Below are 14,115 nucleotides of genomic sequence, written 5' to 3' on the forward strand. Positions count from 1 at the left end.
TACAAGTGTGTATGGGGTCTGATTATTTTCAGTAATTTCTTTAGAGTAGTGGAAAGATCATTGGATTTAAAGTTAAAGGGCCTGTGTTAAAATTCTGGATTTGACAGTATCTTTGACTCTAGAAATGTCTCCTTGGGTCTTCACTTTTCATCTGTAAATGAAGAAAGTAATCCAGATGAACTTGAAAGTCCCTTCTAGCTTATAATCTACAATTCTCTAATTCTAGAGAAAGGTAATGTTTATAATTTCTAAGCAGTCCTTTACTAAGCACCACTTGGTACTTCCTAAGTTATTCCTTGTATGTGGAACTATAAAGAAAAAGTAAAAACAGTTGCAACATTGTCTTTAGAAAAGTTGTGGGGAAAGGAGCTTTTCTCCACATGAAAAAGGCTAGAAGGAGCCCAGAATTTTTCTAATGGCTTGTTGGTTGGGATATTTTACCCACCTCAGCTTGGGAAAGAAGGAATTACAACAGCGAAGTGGAGGAAGAACCAATCTGGACACGATCTAAGTCAGATGGGAATGTGCTAGTTCCTACTATTTGAACCGTCAGCTCCCATGACTCTCACCTTAACAAAGTCAGCCTGCATCCAAAATAGTGAGGGCCAAAGCTGCTTTTTCTAAACAAGTTGTTGATCTAGAAACAAAAGGAAAGGAAGAAACTGCTGAGTGCCTGGCTAAATAAATAGCAAGCCTGGATACCCAGGGCTGAGGAAGAAAGCTTGGGAGAGAGGAGGTAGAGGAGTGGAGGTAGAGTCTCACCAGAGGTTGCAGGACATCCTCAATGGAGTTGAATTTGCTGGAGCCCCTTTGACCCATGTCTGTTGTGTAGAACAGGTTGAGGATGGTGAATTTGAGGTTGAAAACCTTCAAGTAGGAGCTCTCTGATGCTGTACAGGAGAGAAAGAGAGTCCCATGTCTGAGCCTCAGAAATGTTACATGAATGAGATAAAATGCTTTGTTAATCTTTAAATTTGATTCAAATGTTGATTGTTACAATCATTATCATTACTCTGGAACTATAAAGAACTTGTGAATTTGAAGTCAGAAAACCTGGCTTCAAATCCTTACCCTCCCATGTCCTACCTTTGGGCCTTAGTTTCCTCACATGTAAAATGAAGAGGTTTGTCCACCTTCAAGGGTAAGAACTCATTATTTGAAAAAAATTTTCAAAGAAATCTGAAAATTAATCTAACAAAAACTAGGGATGAACCAACATCTTGCCTGACTTAGAGAAATGAACTTCAAATTAGTAAGATATAAAGGGTGAAATGCTAAAAAACTGAGAGTTATGAGGAAAATTTTAACTTTCAAATTTATCAACAGGTAGACAGTTTATGATCACTTGAGGGATAGAGTATAGATAGCAAGATAAAATGAACTATGTTTTAAAGATGAAATTTAAAAGTCCCCCCTCTCCCAAACAAAATAGCTTAGGTAAAAGAATTAGAAGGAATGAGGTAATAGGGTGGACCTTTGCTTCCAATTCTTCTGAAAAGGGTCTCCTTTCCAGTTTCCACTAATTCAAATTTGTAAGAGTAAAAGCTGAGGGTGGAGACAAGGTGGTGGAGAAGATACAAATCATCATGTGATCTCTATCAAATTACCCTTCACAAAACTGATATAATACAAGTCATTTCCCAATTGATGAATGGTCAAAGGATATGTAAAGGGAATTATCAGGCAAAGTAATTGAAGCTCTCTTTAGACATGCAACTCTAGACATGCAAAAATACTCTAAATCATTATTATTTAGAGAAATGCAAAGTACAACAAATCTGAAGTACCACCTTACAACCTATGAGATTAGCTCTTATGATAGAAAAGTAAAATTACAAAACATGGAGGGGATATGGAAAAGTTGAGACATTGATGCCTCATTGAGGGAGCTGTGAACTGATTCGACCATTCCAGAGAGTAGCTTGGTCTATGTCCAAAGGCCTATAACAGTACATACTCTTTGAGCCAGTAATGCAATTATTTGGTTTCTATCTCAAGGAGATAAAAAATAAAAAGGGGAAGGATTTGCATATACAAAAATATTGAAAATAGATCTTTTGTGGGGGAAGGAAAAGAATTAGGAAGTGAGGGGATGGGGAAGAATAAAGATGGTGGCTTAGAAGCATCAAAAGTCAAATCCTCTATGAAAACCCATCCATAGCAATGAAAAAAAAGCTCTTTGAGGAGGTCAGAAAACTAAATACAACAACAGGACAGAGTTGGGGTACCCTCCTACTTGATTCAACATAAAAGGTACTCAGAGAAGGTTGAATTCTCAGTTTAAGGAATAGAAAAAGGAAATTTCCAGGTCCCTTACCCCACCTACTCTGCTGAGAAGTAGGTGGTTGCTGGGATCTCAGAGCAAGGGCTCCAGCTACCACTGCTACCCAAGGTTCAGGGTTATTACCACAGCTGGTGGAGAGGCAGCGCTAGAGGAGAAGGGCAGAGAGGAGGGAAGCCTGGTCATAGGCTTCAGTTTCCACTCCTCCATCTGGGGTCCCTGCTTGACCTCAGAGCTCATTGAGCTCTGTAGATCATCTAAACTGGATCAATCCAATCTATAGATAGTGAAGAAAAACTCCAGGGAGACAGAAAAGCTCAACCTCCAACACCACTCCTCCACCACTCAGCACCTATTATGTTAGACCAGCAGTAAGAATCCTGCTGCTGGGGATCCCAAGGAGAAGGCTGCAACTATGACAGAGTAACTTGGTACCACTACAGGAAGCTCAGGATTCTGACCAGGCAGCTGGCAGAAAGGAAGTGAGAAGGACAAGGATAACTATCTTCAGCCTCCACAGCTTCACTTTCACCTTCAGATTATGCTAGCAGCTGGGGAAGATCTGCTCTCTGGGAACATTAATACAACAGGTTAATTCCATCAGCCTCATCCAGTTAATCAGAAGATCAGAGAAGCCCAAATCACAGACCCAGGAAATGAACAGAGCAGCAAGAATATAGCCAATGAGGAGTCAGAAAGAAGGAAAAAATAGAAGTGAAAAAGAAAAAAGAAATTACAAACAACAGTTTCTATTCAGGTAAAGAAGAAAGAACAAATGGAACAGAGGAGGACAAAAGAACATCAAGCAAAACCTCAGGAACTCCAGCAAATTGGACTCACACTTTCAAAGAACTCAAAAAGTAATTAAGAGAGGCTGAAGAAAATTTGGGGAAAATTTTAAAAAGCAAAATAGATCATCTGGAAACAGGTACATGAACTGAAACAAGAAAATAATAATCTTAAAAGCCAGAATTAATCAGTTTGAAAACAAGGCAAAGAAAGTGAAAGATGACCTATAAAGAAAAATAGATGAAAATGAAAAGTATGATAAAAAAAAAACTAGGGATTAAATTTAGTCTTTAAAAATAAGCATTGAAAAACTAGAAAAAAATACTTCACAAGGCAGCAAGAGTCTATAAAACAAAATCAAAAGAATGGAAAAAATTGAGGAAAATATGATACCATACCTCATTGATAAAACAACAGACAAGGAAACAGATCCAGGAGACCCAATTTAAGAAAAATCAAGACAAAAGGAAAATGATCCAAGAAAACTTCCCTGATATTCTTAAGTAAGAGGGTAAATTAGAGATTGAAAAAATCCACAGATCTTCGCCTGCATTAAATCCCCAAATGACAATACCCAGGAATGGTATAGTCAGGTTCAAGAACTTTTAGACCAGAAAATATACTGCCAACAAAAATATACTACCAACTACTAAAAATAAACAATCAGATTTCATGGATCTGCAGTCAGGAATACACAGGAGGTAGCAAAACTTTAGACCTCTGAAAACCCTTCCTCACAGAATAAAAACTAAATGCGCCTAGGGGACTGAAAACCAAACCTAACAAAAGGACAGGGCCAAGGAACCCTTCTGCTGGACTCAACTTAAAAGGTACACCCCCCCAAAAGCCTGAATTCAAGAACACTTGTGTATAAGGGGAAGGAAAAAGGAAGATCCCAGGACCCCAGGAGAACACTGAGCCTCCAGCAGTTGCTGGAAGCTCTGGGTGGGCAAGGGTGCTAGTCTGGAGGGAATACCTTGCAGGCAAAGCTGTGCTAGGCTCAGAGAGTTGAACACAGGTGGTGGGGAAGCAGTTGGAAAAGAAGCGCAGAGCAGGTAACCAAGAAATTAGGGGGACTGATTAAAAACAAAATATTGGTATAAAGGTAATAAAAGGCAGGACTAGGAGTGGAAATCAAAATGCTGGTAAATACACAGCTGGTAATCATAACTCTGAATGTGAATGGAATGAAATCACCCATGAAATGCAGGTGAATAGCACAGTGAATTAGAATCCCAAACCCTACCATATGCTGTCTACAAGAAACACAGATGACGAAGGTAGACACACATAGGATAAAAGTAAGAGGATGGAGCCAAATCTATTGGCCATCAACTGTTAAAAAGAAGGCAGGAATTACAAACATAATCTCTGACAAAGCCAAATAAAAAATATATCTAGTTAAAAGAGATAAGGAAGTTAATTACACCCTGATAAAAGGCAGTATAGATAATGAGGAAATATCAGTACTCAAAATGTATGTACCAAATGGCAGAGCATTCAAATTTCTAAAGGAAAAACTAGTGGAGCTCAAAGATAAAAAATAGAAAAACTATATTAGTGGGAGACCTGAAACTTCCTCTATCAGAACTAGATAAATCAAACCAAAAAATAATTAAGAAGAGGTAAGAGAACTGAATGAAATCTTAGAAAAATTAGAGTTAGTAGACATGTGGAGAAAAATAAATAGGGACAAAAAGGAATACACCTTCTTTTCAGCAGCACGTGGTACATTCCTAAAGATTGACCATGTACTAGGGCATAAAAATATTGCAAAGAAGTGTAAAAGAGCAGAAATAATGAATGCAACTTTCTCAGGCCACAATTCAATAAAAATAATAATTAGTAAAAGGTACATGGAGAGGCAAATCAAAAATTAAATGGAAATTAAACAATATAATTCTCAAAAAACTGTTAGTTAAAGAACAAATCATAGAAACAATTAATAAATTCACTGAAGAAAATGACAATGAAGACACGTCCTTTCAATATCTACGGGATGCTGCCGAAGAATTACTCAGGGGGAAATATATATCCTTGAGTTCATATATTAACAAATTCAGGAGGACAGAGGTCAATGAATTGGGCATACAAATTAAAAAAACTAGAAAGGGAACAAATTAAAAATCCTCAGATGAAGACTAACTTAGAGAGCCTAAAAATCAAAGGAGAAATTAATAAAATTGAAAGTAAAAGAACTATTGATTTAATAAATAAAACTAGAAGCTGGTACTTTGAAAAAAGAAATAAAATAAACAAAGTACTGGTCAATCTAATTTTAAAAACGAAAGACTAAAACAAAATTGACAAGAGGAAAAGGGAGACATCACCTCTAATAAAAAGGATATTAAGGCAATCATTAAAATTTATTATGCCCAATTATATGGCAATCTAGGTGACATGGATTAATATTTACAAAAATATAAATTGCCTAGACTAACAGATGAATAGACTACCTAAAAAAAAAACCCATATCAAAAAAAGCAATTGAACAAGCTATCAAAGAATTCCCTAAGAAAAAATCCCCAGGAGCAGATGGATTCCCAAACGAATTCTATCAAACATTCAAAGAACAACTAATCCCAATATTAGACAAACTATTTCACAGAATAAACAAAGAAGGAATTCTACCAAATTCTTTTTATGACAGAAATATGGTACTGATTCCAAAGCCAGGCAGATCAAAAACAGAGAAGGAAAACTACAGACTAAAATCTCCTTAATGAATATAGATGCAAAAATCTTAAATAGGATACAAGCAAAAAGACTCCAGCAATTGATCACGAGTTATTCACTATAACCAGTTAAGATTTATACCTGGAATGCAAGGATGGTTCAATATTAGGAAAACCATCCACATAATTGACCATATTAACAAGAAAACCAACAAAAATCACATGATTATTTCAATGGATGGAGAAAAAGGCTTTGTCAAAATACAACACTCATTCCTATTGAAAATACTAGAAAACATAGGAATAGAAGGGCCTTTCCTAAAATAATAAACAGTATATATCTTAAACCATCAACAAATAAACATAATCTGTAATGGGGATAAACCAAAAACCTTCCCAATAAGACCAGGAGTTAAACAAGGATGCCCTTTATCACCTCAATTATTTAACATTGTACTAGATAAAATAACAGTAGCAATTAAAGTAAAAGAAACTGAAGGTATTAAAATAGGCAACGAGGAGACCAAGCTGTCACTATTTGCCGTTGATATGATGGTCTATTTAAAAAATCCTAAAGAATCAAATAAAAAGCTAGTTGAAATAATCAACAACTTTAGCAAAGTTACAGGACACAAAATAAACCCACATAAGTCATCAGCATTTCTATATATTTCCAACATGTCTCCACAGCAAGAATTAGAAAGAGAAATTCCATTTAAAATCATCCTAGTCAATATAAAATATTTAGGAATCTATCTTCCTAGACAAAAACAGGAACTATATGAACACAATTACAAAACACTCTCCACATAATTAAAACTAGATCTAAATGATTAAAAAACACGGATTGCTCATGGGTAGGATGAGCTAACATAATGAAAATGACCATCCTAACCAAATTAATTTACTTATTTAGTGCCATACCCATTGAACTAACAAAAAAAAACTTTTTTTTTACTTAATTATAAAAAACCATAACAAAGTTCATTTGGAAGAACAAAAGATTAAGGATATCCAGAAAAATCATGGGGTAAGTAACCTCAGAAAAAGAGTCTATGATAAACCCAAAGATCCCAGCTTTGGGGACTAAAACCCACTACTTGATAAAAACTACAGGAAAATTGGAAGACAGTATGGGAGAGATTATGTTTGGATCAACATCTCACACCCTCCACCAAGATAAACTCAGAATCGGTGAATAACTTGAATTTAAAGAAGGCAACTATAAGTAATTTAGGTGAATACAGAATAGCATACATTTCAGATCTATTGGAAAGGAAAGATATTAAAACCAAGCAAGAGTTAGAAAAAAATCACAAAATGTAAAATAAATAATTTTTATTACATCAAATTAAAAAGGTTTTGAACAAACAAAACCAATGCAACCAAAATTAGAAGAGAAGCAACAAATTGGGAAACAATCTTCCTAACAAAAACCTTTGGCAAAGGTCTAATTACTCAAATTTATAAAGAGTTAGCTAAATCAATTTTACAAAAAATCAGTCCATTCTCCAATTGATAAATGGGCAAGGGACATGAATAGGTAATTTCCAGTTAAAGGAATCAAAACTATTAATAAACACATGAAAAAGTGCTCTAAATCTCTTATAATCATATTGATGCAAATCAAAACATCTCTGAGGTATCACCTCACAACTAGCATATTGGCTAACATGACAGCAATGGAAAGTAATGAATGCTTGAGAGGATATGACAAAGTCAGAACATAAATGAACTGCTGGTAGAGTTGCGAATTGATCCAACCATTCTGGAGGGCAATTTGGAACTATGCTCAAAGGGTGCTAAAAGACTGTCTGCCCTTTGAGCCAGCCATTGCACTGCTAGGTTGGTACTCCAAAGAGATGGTAAGGAAAAAGACCTCTACAGGAATATTCCTAGCTACATTCTTTGTGGTGGCAAATAATTGGAAAATGAGGTGTTTCCCTTCAATTGGGGAATGGCTGAACAAATTCTGGTATATGTTGGTGATGGAGTAGCATAGTGCTCAAAGGTATAATAAACTGGAGGTATTCCAAGGGAACTGGAATGATCTCCAGGAATTGATGCAAAGTGAAAGTAGCAGAACCAGGAGAACATTGTACACAGAGACTGATACACTGTGGTATAATACAATCGAATGTAATGGACTTCTCCATTAGTGGCAATGCAGTGATCCTAAACATCTTGGAGGGATTTACAAGAATGAACACTATCCACATTCAAAGGAATAACTGTGGGAGTAGAAATGCAGAAGTAAAACAACTGCTTGATTACATGGGTTGAGGGGATATGATTTGGGATATAGACTCTAAATGAAAATCCTAATGCAAACATCAACAACATGGAAATAAGTTTTGATCAAGGACAAATGTACTACCCATTGGAACTGTGTGTCAGTTACGGTAAGGGTGAGGGGAGGGAAGGGAAAGAAAGAATATGATTTTTGTAACCAAGGAATAATGTTCTAAATTGACTAAATAAATAAATACATAAATGGGAAAAAAGAAGTATACTTAGAAGGTACAGTGTATAGGATTATATATCAAAACATATTAAAAAACTAGTAAAAAAGAGGTTAATACTAAGAGTAATGGGAATGGAGAAAAAAATTGGTAAACACAAAGTTCATGAAGAAGCACACGGGGGAGGAGGGGAGAAGATCAATATAATGGAAGGGCTGAAGAGTTTGGTGACAGCTAATAGTTAAATTTACCCTCATTGGAATTGACTCAGAGAGGGAAGAACAATCAGATCCACTGGGGAAGAGAATGGTTTCCTTCCCTATAGAGAAGTAGAAGGGTAATAAATGCACTGGTGGGGAGGGGAGCAATACAAGAGAGAGAGAGGTTCTGGGGTCATTTAAAAGGCACTATAGAAAGAGGAGAATAACAAGAGGGAAGTGGGTGGGAAGGGAAGTAATAATAGGGAGGTTCCAATGGGGGGAAACTGACTAAAAGAGATATGTTGGAGGGGAGGGAAAGAAGGATAAGAGAAAAGGCACAATCGATGGAGGAAATGAAAATGGAGGGGAATATATAGACAGACAGTAATCATAACCATGAATGTGAATGGGATGAACTCACCAATAAAATGGAAGTAGAAAACACGATGGATTAAAAACCATAATCCTACCTTATGTTCTCTATAAGAAACACACTTGAAGCAGGTAGACATATACAGGTTAAAGGTAAGAGGGTACAGTAGAATTTACTTGGCTACAACTGAGACAAATAAGGCAAGAGTAACAATTATGATTTCAGACAAAGCTAAATCAAAAATAGATTGCATTAAAAGAGGAAAGGAAGGTAATTACATTCTGATGAAATGCAGAAGAAATAAAGAAATATCAGTTCTCAACATATATGCACCAAATGGTATAGCATTCAGATTTCTAAAGGAGATAAAGGAGGAAATAGAAGCAAAAACCATACAAGTGGGGGAATTTGACCTTCTCTTTTCAGAACTAGATAAATCAAACCAAAAAATAAATAAGAAGGAAGTAAGGAAAATCAATGAAATGTTTGAAAATTAGAGCTTATAGATATCTGGAGAAAATTAAATAGGGAAAAAGGAATATAGCAACATTTCAATAGCACATAGCACATATACAATCACTGACCATGTACACTAAGGCATAAAAACATTGCAAACAAATGTAGAAAAGCAGAAGGAATGCAATTTTCAGACCCTATTTCAATAAAAAATAATAAGGGCTTATTGAAAGGCAGATTTAAAATTAATTGGAAACTAAATAATCTAATTCTTCAAAAGTGGTGGGTCAAAGAACAAATCAAAGAAACAAGTCCAGACTTCATTGAAGAGAATGACAATGGAGTAACAACATATCAAAATCAGTGGAATGCAACCAAAGGAGTGCTCAGAGGAACATTTATATCCCTGAGTGCATATAACAATATATCAGAGAGGGTAGAGCTCAAAAAAAAAAAAAAACTAGAAATAGAATGAATTAAAATCCCCAGATAAAACTAAATTGGAAATTCTAAAAATCAAAAAAGAAATTAATAATATTGAAAGTAAAAGAAGTATTGAACTAATAAAAAGACTAGGAGCTTTTACTTTGAAAAAACACATTAAATAGATAAAGTAATGAAAGTAATGATTAATCTAATAAAAAAGAAAGAAGAAAATCAAATTAATAATATCAAAGGTGAAAAGGGAGACCTCATCTCCAATGAAGAGGAAATTTAGGCAATTACTAAGAACAATTTTTCCCAATATATGACAATAAACATGACAATCTAGGTGAAAAGGGTGAATATCTACAAAAATATAAATTGCCTAGATGAACAAGAGGATATAGAATACTTAAATAATCCCATCTCAGAAAACAAAATTGAACAAGTCAGCAGGGAACTCCCTTAGTAAAAATCTCCAGGGCCAGATGGATTCACAAATGAATTCTATCAAACATTGAAAGAACAAGTAATCCCAATGCTATACAAAGTAGTTGACAAAATAAGCAAAGAAGGAGTTTTACCAAAGTCCTTTAATGACACAAATATTGTACTGATTTTCCAAACCAGGAAGACTAAAACTGGAAATAGAAAACTACAGACCAATCTCCTTAATGAATATAGATTCAAAAATCTTCAATAAAATACTAGCAAAAAAAAGTCAAACAAGTTATCACAAGGATTATTCACTATGATCAGTTAGGATTTATACCAGGACTACAAGGATGGTTTTTTTTTTTTAATTTCATAGTATTTTATTTGATCATTTCCATACATTATTCATTAAAGACAAAGATCATTTTCTTTTCCTCCCCCCCACCCCCCATAGACGACACATGATTCCAATGGGTATCACATGTGTTCTTGATTCGAACCCATTGCCATGTTGTTAATATTTGCATTAGAGTGTTCGTTTAGAGTCTCTCCTCTGTCATGTCCCCTCAACCGCTGTAGTCAGGCAGTTGCTTTTCCTCGGTGTTTCTACTCCCACAGTTTGTCCTCTGCTTATGGATAATGTTTTTTCTCCTAGATCCCTGCAGAGATTGTTCAGGGACATTACACCGCCACTAATGGAGAAGTCCATTACGTTCGATTATACCACAGTGTGTTTGTCTCTGTGTACAATGTTCTCCTGGTTCTGCTCCTCTTGCTCTGCATCACTTCCTTGAGGTTGTTCCAGTCTCCATGGAATTCCTCCACTTCATTATTCCTTTTTGCACAATAGTATTCCATCACCAACATATACCATAATTTGTTCAGCCATTCTCCAATTGATGGGCATCCCCTCGTTTTCCAATTTTTGGCCACCACAAAGAGCGCAGCTATGAATATTTTTGTACAAGTCTTTTTGTCCATTATCTCTTTGGGGGTACAGACAAACATTCATAAAATTGATCATATCAACAACCAAACCAACAGAAATCACACAATTATCTCAATAGATTCAGAAAAAGCCTTTGACAAAATGCAACATCCATTCCTATTAGAAACAACAGAAAGTATAGGAATACAGGCGACTTTCCTCAATATAATAAAAAGTATGTATTTAAAAATATCAGCAAGCATCATCTGCAATGGGGATAAATCAGAAGTCTTCCCAATAAGATCAGGAAGGTAGCAAGTTTGCCCATTGTCACCTCCATTATTTAACATTGGAATTGGAGCTCCTGGACAGAACAATCAAGGGTGTGCCTGATTAAATCAAGAACACCTTGAGACCAAAACCCTGAGCCTAAGCCTGGCATTAGATCTGCACCTGACCTGATCAAGTTCAGACTGAGATCAAAAGCATGCTCATCTGATGTGGCCTGGCCTCTTAGCAGTGCTGAATGACATACTGATTTTCTCTAATAACACAGGAAGTTTTCTATTGTGAATAGATACCTGAATTCTCCTTGTTCAGACTGGCTTACTACCAGGCTCAATAAGTAAATGAAGAGAGGAAATTCAGTCAGAGCTGAATAAACAGACCTTTGGGAGATTTTATGTTACATGAGTCACTTCCCTTCCCTGAAGTTTTTTGTCCAGAAAATGGCTTGATGGTTTGATTCCATTCCTTCCCTAAGACCATGGAGAGGCATTTGTCCCCTCATCCTCATCACCAGCACACCAGAGCTCCAAATCTGATCTTATCTGCCAGGCCAATTGGCTGCCAGGAGACAAGTATGGACAATGATATCAGAGAGGGCCAGTTTTCTAATTCTGGCCTCTGACCAGTTCCAGGTTCTCTTGGCTATGGGAGTTTTTTGGAACCTCGAGGCCAGAGCATTGTAGGACCAGGTCACAGGAGTCACAGAACTACAATGTAGGAACCAGTGCATAAACTAGGGATGAACAGGCCTCCCTGGAAGGAGAACAGTACCTCAGAAAGGGCCAGACTTGGAGGTAAACCCCTGGATTTGGTACTCAGAGGGTAGGCCAAATGCAAGAAATCATCAAAGGTCCAAGTGAATTATTGTGCCAAGGAGAATACATAGGTCATGGAAACCTACCTTGAATGGAAAGTCCTACAACTATTATTATCCCCTTTTACAGATGAGAAAGTTGAGTCTCACAGAGACAAAGTGACTTACCCACATCTATGTCATTCACCTTACCTAAAGTTCTTTGTTCAAGAGTGGAGGCTTTGGGTCTATCTCCATTCCTTACCCTTGTCTCCCCTGACATGTGGTCCTCTAACCTTGGTGGCTCTAACCATAGAAGTAACTAAGTGGGAGAGTGGTCAGAGTGATGTGCCTGGAGACAGGAAGACTTGAGTTCAAATCAAACCTTATTAGCTGTGTGATCCTGGGTAAGTCACTTAGCTTTGCTTGCCTCTGTTTCCCCTTCTGCAAAATGGGGCTAAATATAGCTCCAAACTCCTAGGGTTATTATGAGGACCAAATGAGATAATATTTCTAAGAAATGCTTTGTTATAGTGCCTGGCATATAGTGGGTGCTATATACATGCTTATTCCCGTCCCCTTCCCTTTTCCATAGGCAAGCAGTTGGTAGGTATAAGAGGTATTTGAGGACAAATTTTCCTAATAAACTGAACTCTATCAATGTACCCATTAGATCAAAGCAATCAATCAATCAATCACCATTAAATAAATGTTTTTATTATGTGCCCAGCCTTACCCTAAATAATGAGAATGTAAATAAAAATTTAAAAACATATTTCCTGCCCTTGGAGAAGTTTCCCAAAAGGAAAGTTTCTCGAAGTGGAAAGAGCCATAGCCATTTAATGTGAGGTGCTAAGTCTGAACTCTCTATTGGCCATTGAACATACAGCATAATAGAGTGGAAAGAACAATGACTCTAGAATCAGAGGTCCTGGGTTCAAATTCCACATCTGATGCTTTCTAATTTTGTGCATTGGGCATATGCCACTTAACTTCTCTGGGCCTCAGTTTTCCCATATGTAAAATGATGGGGTTCAGTTAGGTGACCATTGAGGGTCCCTTCCAGTCATATCCAATTACCCTGAGCTAATTACTTTACTTCTCTAAACCTCAGTATCCACATCTGTAATAAGAGAGGCTATCCATAATACCTGACACTTCAAAGTTTCCTTCCAACTTTGTGCCTATTATTGATTGTATAAAAGACCTTAGCAGTGGGAACCTCACTCCTACCTCTAAAACTCCTCTTCTCCAGGCTGTACATAGAAAGCAATCAGAGGTTCAGAAGAGTTCTTGAGGATTGATCTCTAAAATAATTTCATGTTTCCTCTGTAAGACTGGGAAACAAGGCCCTAAAAAGGGTAAACCTCCAACACAGAGACAGAGAGGAGGTACCTACTTACCTGTGGGCATAATAGGAGACACAGGGGTCAGGGGGCTCCTCATCAGTGCTCCTGTGCTTCCTGGCTCCATGGCCTTGGGCATGTGTGACTGGCACCACACCAGCATCACCACCCACAGGAAGACAGGAGGGGAGAACCCAGAGCTCAGTCAAGTCATTATTAGAGGACTCCCAAAGGAAAGTACATTGTTGCTACTATCTGCTGAGACCAAAAATACATGGCTTCTCTGACTTTTCTCCACAGGATAAATAACCAACTTTTCCCCTTCAAAGCATGGACTCATTGATGGACAACCTCCATATATGTTTGATTTAGTGGAATCAGAATCCCATCAATAAGAAGAGGAGAATCACTTTAGCACAGGGACTGTGAAACTATCCTTTGCATAGAGATGAGGAAGCCTGGAGAGATGACACTAATTCAACAGATATGGAGCCAAGAAAAAGTCCCTACAGTGGCCCATTGGAAGGCTATAGACAGGAAGGACCTGGGAGGAAGACCCTTCTCCTTAGAAAGACACAAACTGACCCTCCCTGGACAGACACTCCCCATTTCTTCCAAGGCCACACCCCAATTCCATCCCTGGGAAGCTTATTTAAAATATGCTTA

At 37.0% G+C, this 14,115-nt stretch overlaps 1 protein-coding gene across 1 annotated transcript in view; it reads right to left on the minus strand.

Annotated features, from left to right (window-relative positions):
• LOC130453599 (mucin-16-like) overlaps nt 1-14,115 on the minus strand; it is a 33,846-nt gene that overhangs the window by 8,834 nt on the left and 10,897 nt on the right. The window contains exons 4-5 of the mRNA XM_056820599.1: nt 763-890; nt 570-637 (exon numbers count right to left, since the gene is read on the minus strand). Coding sequence (XP_056676577.1) covers nt 570-637; nt 763-890 — 196 coding nt within the window. The remainder of the gene's footprint in view (nt 1-569; nt 638-762; nt 891-14,115) is intronic.

This window comes from Monodelphis domestica, chromosome 3 (assembly GCF_027887165.1).
Source record: "Monodelphis domestica isolate mMonDom1 chromosome 3, mMonDom1.pri, whole genome shotgun sequence".
In the NCBI taxonomy this organism is placed as follows: Eukaryota; Metazoa; Chordata; class Mammalia; order Didelphimorphia; family Didelphidae; genus Monodelphis; species Monodelphis domestica.